The following is a 19,402-nucleotide window of genomic DNA, read 5'->3' as shown; positions in this document are numbered from 1 at the left end:
TCAGTAAAGGTGTGGCCTGATTTCACCCAAATACAACAGGTCTCATTATTTACGGGGGGTGCCTGGGCACGCAAGAAATAAGATAGTTATCTTCCAATATCTAAAGGGCTGCCACATGGAAGATGGCTCAAGCTTGTTTTCTCCTGCTCTGGAGGGGAGGACCTGAACCAGTGACTTCATTATAAGAAAGAAGATCCTGACTAAACATCAGGAAGAACATTCTGACAGGAAGAGCTGTTTGACAGTGGAACAGACTTCCATGAGAGGTGGTGAGCTCTCTTTCCTTGGAGGTTTTTAAGCAAAGTTTGGATGGCCACCTGTCACCCTTGGAGTCCCTTCAAATTCTACAATTCTATGGTTCTATTGTTCTAATTTGTCAAGCTTGTGAATATTTCCCTTCAGTGTTGGTGAATAGTAAAACCATTGCCTTCTGCCGCTTAATCCCAGATGAGGATGCCAGTCTGACTTGCATGACAGAGATGTGGCTTTGGGGGTGGGGTTATCTTCTCTCAGCCTTGCTGATAGGCTTTCTTGGTGCAGCATCAACTTTATGGGTGGGAAGAACGGGTGCTGCCATGATTGGTCAAGATTAAACCTCCACGCTCGGGGTTCCTGTCCAACAGTCCACCAAACTTCTGTGTTTGCCTATAGTGTTGGGTTCTTGAGTTAGGAGAGGATTCTGCTAGGGCAGTGTTTCCCAATCTTGTGCCTCCAGCTGTTTTTGGACTACAATTCCCATCATCCCTTGCCACTGGTCTTGCTTTGTGGAAACTGTTTCTAATGATGTCTGGTTCAATGCTCAGTTTGGAATATATTAGATTTGGTGTCCTGTTAAGGTCAGGATGGTGTTGATATTGACTGGGGTGGGGGACTTAATTGGTCAAAGTCTGTATGTATTTAAAAGAAATTCATATTAATTCCTTATTTATAACTGACTCTCCTTCCCCATCCCTTACTCTGTTAACTCTATTGTATTAAATTTTGGGCTATATAAGAGCCTGGGAGCTGTTCTCTTACATTTTTTAAGTCCCAATAATGTACACCTCTGGTACTATAAAAGCAAGTAAATGAAATAAAAACTTGTATCATCAACAAATGGGTGCTTTGGAGTGGAGTTTAAGGATAGTTGTTCTGCAACACATTAAAGTCATTCACAAAAGGGACAGCCTTTACGGGTGCAAGAAATCTGAAAATGAATTTGACAGTAAAAGGAATACAATGTGAGGGCGTAGAGAGATATAGTTTAAGGAAATTCTTCAGCCAAACCCTGCTCTTGAACTCTACTCCTCTGGCACGAGACATAAAAGAGACAGGGCAAAAAGTCCAACGTTTTTTATTTGGCCTCTGGAGAGATTGCGATGTGTGTGTGCTCTTTCATGTCGGGATGGGAGATCGTTCATTCATCTTGCAGCTGCTCATCGCTGTCTCCTATGGGGAAGCAGGCTTGCTGGGGCCGGTGGTCACTTTTCTGGGCATTCTCCCCAGCTGCTCTCCTTCTGCCAAACCGTCCCACAGGTCGGATCCCTCGCCCCGTGTACCAGGAAGGATCAATGTCTGGATCTGGAAGGCAAAGCCCAGGTGGTATTGAGAGCCTAGGAAAAAGAAAAGTCCTTCCCACTCCTGCCATTGCTCTGCCATATTCTAAAGCACTGGCACACTTGTTTGTGGGGAGGCAATGTGAGCTTTTCAGCACTAGCAAAGCTTTTTTGCAAGACTACCCTTCTTGAGCTGGTGGCATTTTTTCTACCTGTCTAATTTCACAGCTGCCTAATACGCCTGCGGGTTGTGCGCTAGGAGTGGCAGTGGCAGGAATAACAGAGTGAAAGAGAATCACACAAGGAAGGACATCATGTCGCAAAGTGACTTTCGATGCATACGGAATGCTATTAGAAAAACCAACCAATAATTTCCACTTTCCCTGTCCGGGGGGACCCTGGAAGGGGGAATGTTTTTCTTCCCTGGCTTCAAAACTTCCAAAAATGTTCCACCTCTAGTTGGAGGTCCAGAGGTTCCCTCCACCTTCTGTACACGCTCCCTTCTCTTGTCTCCCAAAGTCCCTCAAGACTCATCACAAGTGCATGTTACAGATCAGCAAACCCTATCCTGAGCTGAACTCCTTTATGAAAGTTCACATTCCACTTCATCTAGTTTGATGATTGTGCTGCACACCCATCACTCTGGTGGGTCTAGCTGCTCATCCAGTTATCAGTGGTTGCCACGTCCCTTAACTCACTGCAGGGGACACTGGCCATTTCCCAGTGCTACAGTGATAAACAGCTTCCTCAGAAAGGGTCTCTTCAGCACAGCTGCTTTTAAAAGTTTTGTCTTCTACCCCGTACAGTCCCCAAGAACTTACTTCTGACTTCCATGGATCGCTCAAGGATTCGGCATTCGGCGTCAGGCAGCATCAAGCAGTCCATCAGCAAGCACAAGAGGCAGATGATGAAGAGCCTCATGTCTGTTCCCTTTTCCTTCTTCAAAGGTTCTGTGACTTGTAAGGGGAACCTGGTGAAGCTCAGGCCCCAACTGCAGTCACAAGGGAAAGGTCTATCAGTTTCAGGCAAGGAAAGTGCCCTTCAGAAGCACACTTCAGGATGAGTGACAGCAGTAACACAAAACTCTACAACATGCACAACAGGTTTGAAACTTTCATTTCAAGAACTATTAGTGGGGGATATGAAAAGAAAAGGGAAGGGAAGGGAAGGAAAGGGAAAGGGAAAGGTATTCAGCTGTATTCAGGTATTTGCCTGAACATGCAAAGGCTCAAAGTGAGCACATGCAAGTCCCATCCTCAAGTCTTCGTGAGCAGGTTGTCCTCAGTCCCTCACCACCCCTGAGCTTGAATTTGAGTAGCATTCCTCATGCAGTCTGGGTCTCTGATGATGCAGTGCGCTCTGCTCATGCAGAGCATTTTTTAAAAAGAAGTTTTCTACTTTTTCCATGATTTGGTGCTTTTTATGCCTAAATCCTCTCTGTTTGAGAGAGAGACAGAGAGAGGAGTGGGGTGGGGGGAGGGAGAACGTGAATGAAAATGAATATCCTTGTCTATCCATACATATCTGATTGAGACAATACCTGATTGAGACACCCAGGAAGAATATGGGCTCTCTCTCTCTCTATTTTAAAAAAGGCATCACCCAGAAGTCTGCCACTTCTCCAGCAGAAGCTGAAATCGACTCTACACATCCCAGTCCATCATATATGTTTAAAGTGGGAAGCCCTATATTCAAATCCCTCTCAGGCAAAGCTTAGCCAAGCCAGTCCCTGGCTCTGCCTGGAGCTCTTTGGAGAGTAAGTACGATAAAATGAAAATAAGTAAATGATTTACTTGGTCCTATAAGGATCAGAAGCTCTCAAGTTGTTAGGTGGGAAGCCTCAGCAGCAGAAGAGAGTTACACACACACACACACACACACACACACACACACACAAACACACACACACACACCCCACAGAGACAAATGCCTCCGCAAAGGACCTCAGATTTCCAGAACATCTGGAGGGTGGGGAAGTAGTAGTTGAGGGGAGAAGACAACAACATACAGCACAAGCAAATCCCATCAAGCGTCACCTTCTGGTGCCGACAGGTAACTTTGAGGAAGATTCGGGAGGCGTAACCATGAAAGGTCTCCTATGTGAATGAAGTCCTCATGTGCACATGTAACACCATAGTTGTGACACAGGCAAAGGAAAGGGGCAGCTGCAGTGTGCACACACACATATTTGGATCGGGGTGCCCCTTGATTACTTTCAATATTTCCTATTTAGTATTTCAAAATGTGGACATTTTAACCTTCACTCTACATTAGCCTGTTAGCTAATAAAAGTTGTTTTTCACCTTTGGAAGAACAACTGCCATCATTCTCTAGCAGTCTTTAAGTAAAAGAACTTAAGGTAAATTTGTGTTTTGAAAAGATACCAGAATTGTTTTAACTCTCAGGGTGTCTGCAATTTTTCTTGCTATGTCTGTACCTGAATCCTTTGTTGGCGAAAGAAAGAAAACAGACGTGCCCTGGCTCATAGCTAGAGCTGCAGTCCTACAGCATGGCATGGAAGTGCAAGGGGAGAAATCTGTGCAGAGCTGGAGATGCTTCTGAAACTTCTACTGCAATGGCTCCAGCACCTCGATGAATGGGCCGGCCTCTTTTCAGTTTAAAGTTTGCTTGCCTGTTCAGCTGTGCAGAAAACTGAGGCAGAAAGTTCAAAGGCACTTCCGGCTGTGTGTGTGAAGCTCTTCTCCCACATATACACATGTATATGCATTTGTTTTGCGGGACTGTAGTCAGGATAACTGTAGCCAAATTTTCAAAAATGCCCAGCACTTATACAGATTAAACTGGTAAGACATTTCAGCTAACATTTGATTGGAATTGTGAGCCACTGTGCAGATTTCAGTTGCAGGGAAGCACAGTGAGTCGGGTCTGTGAAAACTGATCTGTGTGCAGCCTTGACCCAGCAGAAAGCACAAGGCTTTCTACCATTTCTAAGCATCATACGTGTTGCGCAGGGGTCCTCTCCTGGGTCTGGAAACTTCTTTCCTATGTGCTGACCACACCTGCTGAACTAGGGGCATCTTTCCCCAAGTCCTGATGCGTTTTGGCACATTTCCTGTTCATCCTCACATTATAGCCTGACCTTTAAAGGCTTCTCGCCAAAAGCAACCATGCTGTTGTATTTATTGGCTGCAAAATACATTGCAAACTGTTCATTCTGAAAACCAGCAAGCCTAAATGGAAATAAGGTTGAATCAAACCACAGCTTAGACATGGAACTCACACATTGGCTTTGGGTCAGTTGCTGTTTCCCAGCCTCACTTTCCTAACCTGGTATCTGGCATAATAATTGCCTCCCAATGGATTGTCATTTATGTCAATCTCTTAGGGTATATACCTAAAATAATTGCAGTGACAATTTTATTCTTGAAAATCTTAAAAATCCTAAATTATTGAACAGCACCATCTACTATTTCTTTTGTTTTACTGGGAGCAGCACTAGTTTATCTCCAAAAGTGGATACCTGAGCTTTGGTTTCAGAAAATAAAAGTAAGCTGTTAGAAGATCTAGCTAGAAACCCCTTTGGTTTTTATTACCCTAGCAAACCATTATCACTTTAAAATGAAATTACAAGCCCACATACACACAACAAAGCAGCAAAGTTAGAAAATGCTCACGGTGGGCATGGGATGGAAAGGCATTTTACTCAGACCGCTCCCCAAATTTATTTGATGAGGCTACAGGTGCCACACAAAGCATGCCTTCTATTTAGTCTCGCTCATCCCGACTTTTATCTGAAACAGGCAATGAAAAGCAGAACTGAAGAGGAATACTTACTTTTTCCCTAGAGTGACGGAGAGTGGCACTGCTTTGCTCTCTTTTCAGTGAGTGACGCGGTGAGAGACGGTGGTCGCGCTATTCCTTTTTATGCTGTCCCTTTGTCTATGTATGGCTGCCTGTGACATCACCAGGACTGGAACAAGGCATCTCAGCATAATCCTCCCATCATCCCATAACAACTTATGTTATGGGCTGCAAAAGATGGGTCCTTCTTCGTATTATATTGCACCTGAGAATTCAGCTTTTGTATAGTACTCTAATAACCTAAAATGCATATTTGGTTATTAACAGGGCAATCCTATGCATGCCTACTCTGGTGTAAATCCCACCGAGTTCAAGGAGACTTTCTCCCAGGTGAGAATGTGTATGTGTACAGCACTATATTACATTTTATATGACTGCAGCCTAAAAATCAGTACTCCAAGATTAAAATGCAAATGTTCAAAGCTCCCCACCCCACCCCGTTCCTTCCTTCTGTCCTCATGGATACAATGGAAACTATGAGCATGATCCATTACATTTCAGTGCATGCACTGAAAGCAGTGGCGTAGCGTGGGGGGTGCAGGGGGGGCCGGCTACACCGGGCGCAACATCTGGGGGTTAGGGTTGGGGGGCGCAAATCCACGGGTTAGGGGGCGCAAATTACTTGCCTTGCCCCGGGTGCTGACAACCCACGCTACGCCACTGACTGAAAGAGATCAGAAGAGGGGGAGGACATCTTTTCTCCATTCTTCTTCTGGGCTGATCTTCAGCCATGGGGTGCACAGCACTGCAAACCACACACTGCTTGCATCCTGCCTGTCTTTGCCTCTTATATAAAGATGCAAGCAGACATTCCTATCTGGCCTGGTAGTTCCTTGTGCACCTAGAGGGCGTGTGTGTGTGTTCACTATGGAATTGTGGGTTTCCAGAGTTTGGGTGGCACACAATGGATTTATTCCTAGTTCTGCAAAAACTTACTGGAGTGGAAGCACAAATTTACCCTATCCCTGTTTAATTCTGGCCCAAAGGGAATAACATTCTGGGGAGTGGGGAATTATTCACCTCAGGCTGTAAGTTTTTGTGCTGTATGAGTGAAAAGTGTATTTATATTGCATCTTTTATTTTGATGGCTGACAGATGATGAGAACAACACGTAGTTTAAATGGTTAAGGAACACTAGTCTGTAATATAAACCTGCGGCTGCTACGATACCTAGGACGGGAGGGGAGCTGGAATAGCCTGATCTCTGGCACCAGAATTGTCTCAGAGAAAACTGAGAGACCTGATGGTGTCTCCAAATCCAAGTTTTGCACAGGGAAGTCTGGGAGCTTGCTTCATAGCCATAAATTATACTTCAGTGGCATTTTTGTTATAGTTGCATGATTGGGATTCATTTGGACAAACACTCCACTATTTGCAATGTTGTGTTTTGTGGTTTCAGGATACTTTAGATTTTGATTGCCAAGGTCTGTCATGTTTAGTTTTTAGTACTACACAAGACATGAAAGTTAGGTTTTTAGGATTTGTGGTGTTTGTGTTTTGTATTAGCTGTGTTGCAGTGGGGCCCTCTTTGGGCACAGAGAATTGCAGGGATGTTTACCATAACCATATGCTAATGTTTAGGTTGTTGTCTGGAGCAAACAGTACATCAAGCTATTCTCTCTCTAGCGGGTTGCAGCTGTAACTAGGAAACATAATATTCCCTGCCCAGTAATGAAGGCCTGCTTCTGGACTTCAAGCAAATAGCGAGTTTCCCACACGGGACTTTTAGATAAAAGGGTAATGTGTCAAGGATTGGACAGGCAATGTATGTGCCAACATACCGGAATTAACTAACCAAGGCATTTCAAAATATACTGTTTTATCCAAAAGCAGCACCTGATTTTCCAAAGATTGGTTTGAAAGGCACTAAAGGTACTTTTATTTATCCCTACCCAGAGCAGCTAGGAGCAAGACTGAGTTGGCCTGGAATGCCATGGTATTGGGGGTCAGGCAAAGCAGCCACAAGAGCTGTCTATAGGGGTGGAGGAGAAACTGGATTCAATTTGCATTTAAAAGTGAACCTGCCTAGTTTGCACTTTGGGGCGGGGGCGAGGAAGTAAACCAAAACACAGTTACCCTTCTCCAGATTTTGCAGTAGAATTCTCTAGTCAAGTTATGAGGGCAAAAATGTATATGTTGTGCACAAAAATCAGAGGCAGTTTTAGGGTAGTGTAACCAGCTTGGCCACACTGAGCGCCGCTTTGCAGAGGGAGCCCCTACCATGCTGTAGAAAGGAGCCCAAGAGGCAGGGAAGCTGAATTCTAGCATTGCACATGGCAGCGCCATTGAATTCCGAGAGCCCAGAGTCCACCACTGTAAAAATGCACGTATCAGTGGAGGCAACATACAAAAATATGCTTGTATGAGGAAACTGCTTTACAAAATGTGCACAATAGGGGAAATTGCATATGAAAAATACAAAGCAATGTGTTGGAGGATAAATTTGTACAGAAATCCTCATGAATTTTCTCAAGGCCTTTTTTAAAAAAAGAGAGATAATCATGAATTGCTGTGGAAATTCAAAGAACTGAACTTAAGATTGCCAGCCCTAGCTGTCAATGGCTCCAGGGGTGTCAACTTGAATAAAATATGGGGGGGGCAGGTAAGCCCTTCCCCACATAATTGATCACAAGATATGGCACATGCGCACCATTTGAATGGCAAGGAGCCAGTGTGGTGTAGTGGTTAAGAGCGGTGGACTAGTAATCTGGGGAACCGGGTTCACTTCCCCGTTCCTCCACATGCAGCTGCTGGGTGACCTTGGGCCAGTCACACTTCTCTGAAGTCTCTCAGCCCCACTCACCTCACAGAGTGTTTGTTGTGGGGGAGGAAGGGAAAGGAGAATGTTAGCCGCTTTGAGACTCCTTCAGGTAGTGAAAGTTGGGATATCAAGTCAAAACTCTTCAATGCCCAGTGCTTTTTTAAAAAGACGATAAAAAGGTGCCAGTAACCATGAAGTTGTTACAGTAAGTTTCACACTTTTAACATGGGGGGCGGGGAGTGCCAGTATTGTGTACCCTTGAGTACCCCCAGAAAAAAATATGCTGGCAATGCCTATCAACTGTGTGGGTGCCCAGCCCCCTCTAATGTCTCTTTACTTTACAGATGCAACTCACCCAGTACTCCTGAGGGCTTCTGAGGAACCTCTTCCTCCATTAAGGCCCTGTCCCTGCTTTGAGCTTTTTCTTGGGAGGATTTTCTAGTGACATTCCAGCAAATATGTGCAGAAACTTAGACAAGTCCTGAAATGACTGGATATGGTTCACTTCCAGGAGATAAGGCAGAATCTCCATTTTATCCCACTGCACCAATCTTCTCTGAGACATCCTTGGAATGTCAGATCATCCAAACACAAGCAAAGAATTGTAATGAAGCAACAACTCTTTTAAAGGCACAGCCCATGCAGCCTTGGCTTTTCCATCCCATTTTGAAATGCTAGGAATTACATAGCATTGTAGGCTGGCCTGAAAACTCCCTCTGTTCTACATGCTGTTATTAATTAACCTACGACAAAATGCCTCTTTTGTGCGCTGATAAACTATCAAGCCTTTCCATTCAAGAACATAAAGTATATTACCTTGCTTAAAAGACCTGTGTTTGACAACAAACCTTCTGTGGTTCAAAATCTCACAAATCAGATTTGGACAGTATTCAGTCTGCTACCTGAAATAATTTCCTCCCGTGTGGTAAGCAAGATGGAAATATAAAGGGATGGTGTGCTATATTTATCACTACCTGATTTCTTCATTTTCCACTTTGGCGTCAAAACTTTGTTTCATATATATATATATATATATATATACTAATAAGACATTATTAGCACTAGCTGGTTAAGGCGTAAGTGTGAGCTGGTAGGCATGAAGTGCCCTCTCCCCTCCCCATCTCCCTCCAGCAATCAGGAAGGAAAAAAAGATACTGCAGGAAACATTGCTTAATAGGAACACAATGCCAGTGTTTATTGTATGATTTAGCATATACATATGATAGATACATGGATAGAGGCCAATGGCTTAGATGAGCAGAATGACTATGTTTTATCTTAGGCCAAAAGGAGACATGAGGCAATGTTCTTTACAACTTTTGTCCCGAGGGCTTCTCTTTAAATGGGTAAAGCAGTTGTGAGGCGCCTTTGGTTGGGGGTGGTCATTGCTGCCCCCGCCTTCCACTGGTCCTTTGCGCAACAGCTACGTTATCTGATAAAAATAGCCCTGGGAAAAAGAACTGTGGAACTAAAGGCAGCACGCACTTCTGCCTTTGATTGCATCATGAAACTAATGGACATCACTGGAGGGGATGTGGGACACTTAAAAGGCTGATGGCAAATGAGACACATTTCAGGGTGGTGCTGCAAGGGGGAAATGCTTCCTAGCATAAGAGGATTCCGGCCAGCGATGCAGTGAGCTGTCTTAGCAGGAGCCTTTGACCCTTTCTGTGGTTTGTTCATAGGGCAAAGCTTTACAAGCAAAGGAGGCAGGTGCACACATTTTAAGTGTCCTTTGTATACCTCGCAGTGTGTGGTAAAAATTGCATTCCTGTATCTCCATGTGTCTGAGTGCCAGTCACATAGGCGTGGTGCCATATAAATCCTGGATGTTCAGGATGACACTTGATGGTTGTGTAAAAAAAAAAAAAAAAGTTTGGCTTTCAGTAAAGAAATAAAAATGGAAATGCATCGAATATGGAATTTCCTCCCGTGCACTTTAACAGAAACTCCAGATGGACTGTGTGAGGGCGAAACATAATTGTGCCATTTGACTCATGGTACCAATTTCTTTGGGGATAAATTTGCAAGTTTGTCATAACATTTGATTTATCCTGAGGAGGATTCAAAGGATACCTGAAGAAGACAGTACAATTCTATACAACTCAGAAGTAAGCTATAATCAGGGTTGAAAGCTAACTATCCTATCACTTATTTATCATGACAACTTGCAAAGGGAAGAAGTCAGGTCTGCAGCTGTGAGCGTATCTGCCTATCGTAATGTTTGACCTTCAACAGCAATTCAGATGTGCTTCCTTGAGCCTCTACTTAATGTGCTTATCAGAAATAGGAGAAATTTTTTTGCATTCCCCTGCTAGAGCATATGGAATAGGGGATTCTTTTCATATCTCATTTAAGCTCTGTTACTCATAAGCCTGTTCTTCATCCACCTAAAGCTCTGCAAAGACACATGCTACTATAGCATGGAAGGAATGGCATGATCATACAAGCATCTCTGCCTCTGCTCTGCCCAGTATTGTCTATGAGGTGCCAGGGATCAGACCTTGAAAAGTCCTGACCTTCCACTCAGACATGGTTCCTCCACTGTTTCTGCCATTTTACTTCCTGCCATTTTAGTTTCTCATCTCTCCCTCCCCCACCCCATACCTTTTTTTAAATGAACAGACCATTTCTGCAACTCTGAGGAGGCAGATGCCTTGCATGGAGAAATTTGAGCAGAAAGCCTCTCTGATTAATGCCTGTGCAACCATGGCCTGCACTCCTGGCTAAGCACCAGGACCCTAATATATTCCAGAACGAGGCAGAGCCGCAAGACGTTGGCATGCCAAAACCAACAAAGAGTTCTGTGAACCTTGAAGGCTGACAAAAACCTATGTATTTGTGGTGTAAGTCACTGGGGAAAAAGAGGGTCAGAGGACTGTGCTGCTCCTGCTCTCTTTGGTGGACTTCCCATGAGCATCTGGTTGGCCACTGTGGGAAATGGTCTGGTCTAGTAAGGCTCTCCTTGTGCCCTGCGTTGCCATGGGGCTCCAAAATGGGCTCTAGTTCACTTATGATGCCATAGTAAATTTCTTAGTCTTCAAGAAACCACAGGACACTTTGGGAAGAATCCCATGTTGCACTAAGGCGATCAAACGTTCCATCAGAGCAGCACTTTGACTTGCCAGACAGAACGTTCCCCCTCTCCTCTGCGTGCTTTCTGGGGGTTCTCTAGCATCTGATACTGAAAGGCAGCTAAGGATGAAAGCCCAGCATTCTGCCTTCTGGTTCCATATTCCAGACCCTTGAAAAAACCCTCCTGATTACTGCAGGGCACTGTGAAATCCTGAGCACTGAAACCTGCATGACATGACTTTAATTCACCAGCCCAAATGATCAGAATATGGACGCATACTTTAGCAGTGCATGAAGAAAAAACATTTTAGCTACAAGTCCTATTCAATAGATGTGGACAGGTAATTAAGTCAATCCTAGAACAGAAATCCCTTCTACTAAGTTGGGCTCTGCGTGCTGTTGCAATGACTGTAGGAACCAAATTCCAAAGGGATGTTGCCCAGAGAATTATTTTCCAACCTGCTTCTTTCCTGTTTCCTGACTCAGGCAAAGGGAGGGAGCAGTGTAGGCTTTTGCCCCCTGAAGGAAAATGTGTAGATCTAGCGCTGCAGGTGAACAGATGGAAAGAAGAAAAGAAAGAAAATAGAATGAGGGGATGAAATCTTGTGTTGAGGTCTTAGAAGACTTCATTCTGTTCAAGAGCGATGGGTCATCACAGGCTTCTGTAAAGTATCAAAACATTGATGAGAACCCTTCTGGTATCAATGAGGATGGGCCAAAATTGCTCACCCACATTCCCCATCTCACTGTTTGCAGGGTGTGAAGGTGGTCGTTTCAGAGATACTCAGTGAGCAGGGACAAAACAGGGTGGTAAGCTGTTCTGGTTAGCTGTGCAGGCCCTGTCGTCCCTTCGGTTCACGTGAGTCCAGAGGGACAGAGGGGCTTGCACAGCTGACATCAGGGGAAACTTCTTCCCCGTGCGACTGCTGAGCTGATACAGGCGATTCCCCATTTTATGCAATTTCACTGATGTGCACAGAGATTGGAATGTAACCCCACCTAAATGGAGAGTCGCCTGTAGTGCACCATTTTCACCGAACAGGGTTCTACCACTAATAAAGTTATAGCAAAAAAGATATCCACAATGCTATCTTTCTTGTGTTGGAAGCACCCCAAGGCAATGTAAGGAACCATACTAAGACAGTTAAAGGGTTAAAGCAGAACCCAACAATGCACACATGTCAAGGACAAAACGTCTGGGCAATTATATGGCTGTTACCAAAAGGCATGGTACTTTCATTCTGTGAAATTTCTAATCAGCTGCTTTTCATTCTGTCTAATGTCTGATAAGGAGTTTTGCATAATTCAAGGATATGCATGTTCTCGTATTAACAGGAGCTGGACCCATGAAAGATTGTACCTCTCCCATTTTGAATTGCCTACATACTTATAACCTCTGATCAAGAAACAAAACTCCGTTTTCCTTCTGCATCTCGATTTGGGGTGGCCTGCACTAACTCCTCTCTGCTGTCCCTGGCTAGTCTACTACCTTTCAGCTTACAGAAGGGCAATGAGCTGGATTCTGAATACTTGCCGCAAAGATGTGATCTGCTTTCCTGCTTCTTCCATTTGGATTTCGCTGTGTCAAAGATCCTCTGTAATTGGAGTTCCGAGCAAATGATTCAGCATTGTCTTGAAAAATGGAAGGCAGAGGTGTTTGTTAGGACATTGCGACTGACTGTTTTGCTTTTTCTAGAACCATCTGCTTGGAGAGGAAGCCTTTGAGGTGTTGGAAAACAGGAGGCCTATCTATGAGCCATACAGGTCAGATGGCTTTTGCCACATCTCCATCATTCAGAAGTTTTGCTGACTGAGTGATTCATAGTCTATTCAGTCACAGGGAGTCGGGGGAGGGGGAGTGAGAAGTCTGATTCAGTCCACATTTAAAAGGGAAAGTACCAAATTTGCACTTTCCCCAAAAGCAAGTGAATGGAATGGATTGGAACAGAAGCACAGCCATCTTTTGAAGTTTGCACTTCTCTGAATCTTCCATTTCTCCAGCCAAGTAATGTGAAAAAAATGCACCTACTGGGACATGGTGTGCGTAATCATGCATATTTTAGAAAATAACATGCAAAATATTAGGGAAATTGCTTTGCAAAAAGTGTGCATGCTAGGTAAAGTGGCACACAAAAATATGTAATAGAAGGAGAAATCTGAAAATTAAAATACTGATGAATTTTCACAAGGACTTAAAAATAAATAAACTGCAAACTGGTGTGGAAATGAGGAGAACTGAACTTAAGCCTGGAAAAATGAGAAACAGGAGGAAAGCAAAATGGGTAGATTTCCCCATCCCTAGTCACAGGACACTAAGCTGAACCTGTCTGTGACTTCCTACTCGTTTTCAGAAGCTCGCTCTTATCAGCACTGGAATTCTTTTCGTGGCAATCCATTACTGATACACACAAATATTTTAACATGTACGGTAGCTTGTGCACAGTGCTGCCAAGCACTTAATAAGCATTATCCTGCTGTCATCTTTGGAACAGTTCTGTGATGTGAGAATGACCCCTGCCATATTGGGGGGGGGGGCGAGGCTGAGTGAAAGGAAGGTCTCTTTCCTAAGGCCACCTTGGTTCATGGCAGAGGTAAGATGTGAAGCAAGGACTCCCCAATTCGTAGCTCAATGCATCAGCTCTTAATATTTTTTTGAGCACAGTGAGTTCAGGCACAAGCTAGAGAGGGACACAGATGACCTGGTTTCTGTAGCTTGGAGCTGGCTGGCATTTCAGGGTGTGGGGAATGACACAACATGGGCACAAAATGTATCTTGCTGGCAGCATTTCAGGACACATTTATATAGCAATTTATACCGCATGAAGTTATTTATACCAGGCCAAAGTACCACTCAACGTGGTTAACATTTTACATGCTCTCATGACCGGGTGTAAATGACTATGGATCAAATCTAATTGTCTGTGAAACCTAATGAAGGAAACAGCTGAACCCGTTTATAAGTGGCTATTTCTAAGATTCAGAGGACATAGCAACACTTCAAACCTCAGACTAGTCCAGTGAGAAAAGACTTCATTCCCCTTCCATGGACAATGATGACTTACCCACCCCCCACTTTGAGGGAGGTCTGGCTGAGAGAAGGTCTGTCACCTCTTGTGGCTCCATGGCTAAGTGGGAATTTAATCCCAGATTGACTTGTTTTAAGCCCAACACTCTAGTCAGTTACACTGAACCCACACTTTTCAAGACACGGTCCAGTAATCATTCCACTAGTCTGCACTGCACATGGGCACAGAGATAGGACTTCAAAAACTGCCCTGGCCAAATTTGCAAAGTTCCATCTTTTTTTTTTATAAAGCATGCCTATGTCTGCTGCAGGGTGAATCTGGCACATGTAAATAAAGCAGCAGGATAAGATTTCAGTGTACTATGGATGACTCAGAGTGAGTGGCGTAATATTTTTGCTTGCTAGCCCAGACTGGGCCTATGACATTATGCTATTACCATAAGAATCATTCAGGCAAAACCTATGCTTGCAAGAACACAACCTCACTTCTGAGCTCTAGTTGCGAACTCCTGAACCTTCATGGAACTACAAAGGTGAGAGAACATATGTTGTGTGATGATCAGGCAGTTTTCTGGTGAAATGGAACCACCTGCAGCCAAGTCCAGGCATTCCTTGAGGAGGACACTCCAAACTGCTCACAAGGGAAAATGGGACTATGTTGGTAGACCAATACAAGAACTGGCAAACTGCACTCTTGTTGCAGATGCTGGGGGACTCTACCTGCTCGTCTGTCTATCTGCAGAAGTATTCCAAGTGACTTACAACATAAAACCACAAAAGTACAATTAAAACCCACCTCAACATGTTAAACCATGAAACTCCTTAATACAGCCAATTATCCACCACTAAAAAAAATCACATACAATTCATAGCATAAAAGAGTACTGTAACGATGACCAAAACAAGAAACACCCAGTCATTTTAAAATGAGCTTTGACACACAAAAATGTTTCCCCTTGTTCTGAAAGAGTTATACAGTGGTACCACGGGTTACAGACGCTTAAGGTTACAGACTCCGCTAACCCAGAAATAGTACCTCGGGTTAAGAACTTTGCTTCAGGATGAGAATAGAAATTGTGCAGCGGCAGCAGCGGGAGGCCCCATTAGCTAAAGTGGTACCTCAGGTTAAGAAGAGTTTGAGGCAAAGAACGCATTAAGTTCTTAACCCAAGGTACCACTGTACTTGGTTTTTAGCAAGTTGCAAAAGCCTAGCTGGCCAAAAACTAGCTTTGGGGTCACCCTTTCTGGTGGCACACGTCCACAGGGATCTGCCATGCAGCCATTTAAAAAAAGCAACTCTGCCATAGAAGAACTCGAGTGGTCTGGGGACATATTCTGACAACACTTCTTCTTGACCTTGGGCACATATTCCTCACCTTGGGCATCAATGGTGCCCAAATATAGAACTTGTGCCAGCATATTTGCACGGGCAATGATTGGGACCTCGCTTCCATGGATTCTGCATGTATATTTTAAGAAGTAAACACCTGAACATGAAGTAGTTTGAAGTCTTTGGGTCTGAAGTATGAAACAGTTGAACTATTCTGCAAATGGAGGGGGAAAGATTTTGCTGCAGCTGTTTAAATCAGCAACTTGAAACGTGGTACCAGAGGGCTGGTACAAGTGTTCATTATTTAGCTACTTGGATTTCTACATTTATTCTTGCTGTGGCAGCAAATAAATGCTTTGGGTGACACTTAACTGGATCTGTCTAGGAGTGGAACAAACTTCCCCTCATGCTGTGGGATTTCCCCTTCCTCTGGAGCAGATTTGCACAACCTGGAAGGTTGAAAGAGGAGAAGAAAGAGGAGGTCCGGTTGCTGGAGGAGGAGTCAATTTGAACTATGTTGGAGATCAGCCTTTGGATGGAACTATTCTGCCAGAAACCTTTGCACAAAGTCATGAAGTCTGATTTCTAATCAGAAAAGTATTGCCAACAAGACAAAATCAGGGGGGTGGGATGGGCCAAAGGGGAAAGCAGAGTCCTGCAAAACACACACACACACACACACACACACACACACTTTTCTGTCTGCGATTCAGTGTGGTTCCTTAGAAGCTTACGCATTTTCTCAATAGGCCTCCCCAAAATGGGGGTAAAGCAGCAACACCATCATATTGTGTTTGCAGATTCATGTCATTCAAAGGTAATAAATAGTGTTCACACTGGGGTGTTCTGTTGCTTTTAAAATCCCATCAGGACTCCCTCTGGGATGGGACTGCAGCACCATTTAAGACAAATGCATGAAGTCAGACATTTGAATCTCTTCCAAAATAATCTTCCAATTTACTACTGTCTGTTTCCAATTTCTCCTATCTGCATATTTCCCTCAGCTACTTGGTACATCATCGACCCCCAAGAGAGAGGGGCAGGAAGATGTGGCTCCTCTCCCCTTCCAGTCTGAAAACTGTGAGTGATTAGGCTACTCTCCTTTGACTTTCCTTTAACTGTATTTTCACTCTATCTGCATAAGCAGAGTGAAAAGTCAACCAGTTTATCTTTCTGCCCTTTAAGGGTGAGACTGGGTGACTTCTTCCGGAACAACACAGACGACACTGCACAGCCCAGATCAAGAAATATACTCCTTCACCATTCAAGTTTAATGGTAAGGATTTGGGACTCTGTGGGAGCATGACTGCTTTTTCCCATTCCCCACCAGCCTTTCTACAAAAGGGGTTTATCATTAGCATTTAATAATACTAAACACATGTACAGTGTGTTTCAAGTGTTCAACACACTGGCCTATGAAAACCAGAGACAAAACATCTCTGCCCAATTCAGTGCTGTGACTGAGATGAGCTGTGAATAAGGAAGCAAGAGGCAACTTACCCAGCAGCTGCCACAGGAAATTACTTTTGGAAAATTTGCAGCATTTTACCATTATGGAAAAAACATGGGGCACCCAGGGGTGCAGGGGGGCAGCTGAACACAGTAGTCTGAACTTGGTTAGAATTTTTAAGAAGAGTCACTGAAAAAAATTGTTGCGGGGGAAAGTCACAGAAAACCTGGAGAAGAAATGGCTCGTGGCATGGATAGACGTATCAACGTTTCATTCCTAGCCTACTCAAGACTTTAAATTTTACTTGGCTGCAAGTCAGCATAAGCCCATTTTAGAATGAAATCTGAAAGGTAGAATGTTTGAAGTCAGGCCAAGAATTTGTAAATCTGTCGATTTTATGTTTTTCTTTTTTTTCTTAGTTCATTGTGAGCAATTTAAAATTTCTCAAGAAAATTGATTAATTTTGAAAGTTATAATACTTTTAAAGCTGTCTTGTGTTTTATATTATCAGACAATCCTGTAAAAAGACTAACTTTCAGAGAGAGATTTTGTGGTTTTCTTAGGTGCTCAGAACATTTCTTTGTATGCGGACAGATCAGGGTCCACAACTTCAGAGACCCCCAACAGACAATAACTGAACTCTAGCCATACTTTGGACAGCCGTTCCTAAGCGGGGGATTTTCCAGGCTTACTGCAAAAACTCTCCCTCTCCAAACCACTAAGCATTTCCCTCCACTTCGTACATAAATAAGCACAGGTCTTACTTGCAGTTTCAAGTGAAGTGTTGAATTTTCTCCTCAACACATGTGGCATAGACATCACCTAAAAGGAGTACAAACTTAATTAGAGTGCAAACAAGCCAGTGTGTGGATCAGCATTAATCGTGGCTCTTCTACCTTAGCTTAAGCACAGCTTTCCTGAAACTTCATTCACACCTGATGGACGGTCATGCCCATCCCACCCTAACATTTATATTATGGTGTGTAAGCACAGTTAGAGATGTTAGGAATGTTAAGCAACCTATTCTTCTCTCCTCCCCACCCCCTCACCTCTATGGGATGGTGGATCCCAACTACATTCAGCCTAGTTCTGTTTGCAGTTTTATAACGCTGGGTGTCAAGAGACCAACAGAAGTACTGCTAAGACCTTGGGACTCGCATTCCATAGTTAAGGGAAGGGCAGGTTTCTGCTTTGATGTTCCTGGGGTACAGTTTGAGTGGTAGGAATGTCCAGCTATTCTTTCATGGGGGGGTATACACGAACACTCCCGCCCCATGCATAAGCACACCCACCCTTATATATAAGGCACTCCAAGGAGAAAGGGTCCAGTCCTGCAGTCCTGCACCTTTTTAAGGCATTCGGCAGTCCTATGTATTGTGTAGTTATACTTTTATCTTGGTTCTGTATTTTTATCCTGTTTAATATTTATGCAAAGGATGATGGGGGTGGCTGGGATGCTCTTAATATGGCCCTCCAGCAAACATCCGTTGTGATATTTTAGGCAAAATTTTTTTTTGAAAAAATAAATTCTAAAAAATATTTAAAAAATTAAATCTACACCCTTTTTTAAAAAAAAATTCAAAAAATCGAAGGCACTTATGATATGAAGGCTGTCCTGGCTCCTTTTTACTTTAAAAACAATTCTGGCTGCTAGAGTCACAGCCTCCTTTCCCTCCTTACAAGGCCATTGTAAGGGACACTCTACTGGGGGCAGCCATCTTTTTTGCCATACACAAACCCAGGAATGGGTGGCATGCTGAAAGGCATGGCTGGTTCCAGGACTATATAGTCAAAGGATTTCAATGACCAACAGTAAGCAGCTACACATTGTTGTCGTTGTTGTTTTTAAGACAGTCAGGGAAGCCCTTGGACCACCCTACAAAAACACAAACAGAGAGAGGTTCAAAGCCGCGTGCCAATGTTCTGTTCCAAGCATAATCCCGTTTTGTCACTTTTTCAGTTTTATTCAGTTTGCATTGTTTAATCCCTGTGGGGGCCCCTAACACAGTTTTATCTCTTGGCCAGAAAATTGCGAACGGATTCTGGTCTTGCTTGCCTCTCAGTAAGGCACGTGCACTCACTTTGAAGTCACCGGCTGATGCTGCGACAGGAGTGTCTGGACTCTGATCTTCTAGAGAACTATAAGAGTTCCTGGGAGGCTGAAGGATAAACACCTTGGGGATGGAAGAAATGAAACATATTGCTCTGCTTTGCTGTAGAGCAAAAAACAGACCAACAAGCACACCTCAACTAGAAACTGGCAGGTTACGTCAAGATGTCTCACCCCTCCCTATTCTGCTCCCTCAGCCCCAGCCTCTGGCTGGTGTCCTGTTCAGAGAGTACCTGGCTTCTGGCTTGTGCACCTCCACCTGCTATGTGCAAAGCCAAAGTAAAATGAGGTATC

General features: G+C 43.8%; 2 protein-coding genes and 1 long non-coding RNA gene across 7 annotated transcripts in view; 1 reads left to right on the top strand and 2 right to left on the bottom strand.

The window, feature by feature from the left end:
* Nucleotides 1–1,317: 1,317 nt before the first annotated feature.
* On the bottom strand, nucleotides 1,318–5,743 carry PRLH (prolactin releasing hormone). Of its 2 annotated transcripts, XM_079946941.1 has the most exons (3): nucleotides 5,331–5,743; nucleotides 2,357–2,526; nucleotides 1,318–1,560 (listed from the first exon to the last, which is right to left on the bottom strand). In XM_079946941.1, exons 2-3 carry the CDS (start codon nucleotides 2,454–2,456, stop codon nucleotides 1,397–1,399), a joined length of 264 nt encoding a protein of 87 aa, XP_079803067.1. In that variant the 5' UTR covers nucleotides 2,457–2,526; nucleotides 5,331–5,743; the 3' UTR covers nucleotides 1,318–1,396. The 2 variants fall into 2 exon arrangements, with proteins under 2 accessions (XP_079803067.1, XP_079803066.1); XM_079946940.1 differs by lacking the exon at nucleotides 5,331–5,743 and having other exon boundaries at nucleotides 2,357–2,704.
* A 3,545-nt stretch (nucleotides 5,744–9,288) lies between these two features.
* Nucleotides 9,289–19,402, bottom strand: part of MLPH (melanophilin) — a 74,325-nt gene continuing 64,211 nt past the window's right edge. For 3 of the 4 annotated variants that reach the window (XM_079978500.1, XM_079978497.1, XM_079978498.1), the window contains 4 exons: nucleotides 19,080–19,172; nucleotides 17,763–17,820; nucleotides 12,728–12,825; nucleotides 9,289–11,855 (listed from right to left, as the gene is read on the bottom strand). In XM_079978500.1, the coding sequence (XP_079834626.1) occupies nucleotides 11,829–11,855; nucleotides 12,728–12,825; nucleotides 17,763–17,820; nucleotides 19,080–19,172 (276 nt within the window). In that variant the 3' untranslated portion in view covers nucleotides 9,289–11,828. The remainder of the gene's footprint in view (nucleotides 11,856–12,727; nucleotides 12,826–17,762; nucleotides 17,821–19,079; nucleotides 19,173–19,402) is intronic. The other variant, XM_079978499.1, reaches the window with a different exon arrangement.
* LOC307220241 lies at nucleotides 11,727–14,499 on the top strand. Its single transcript, XR_013840786.1, has 2 exons — nucleotides 11,727–11,862; nucleotides 12,735–14,499. It is a non-coding gene; the product is annotated as an uncharacterized lncRNA (long non-coding RNA).

The sequence above is a fragment of the Podarcis cretensis genome, assembly GCF_951804945.1.
Source record: "Podarcis cretensis genome assembly, chromosome: 1".
Taxonomy (NCBI): domain Eukaryota; kingdom Metazoa; phylum Chordata; class Lepidosauria; order Squamata; family Lacertidae; genus Podarcis; species Podarcis cretensis.
This window is presented reverse-complemented; position numbering and strand designations above follow the sequence as displayed.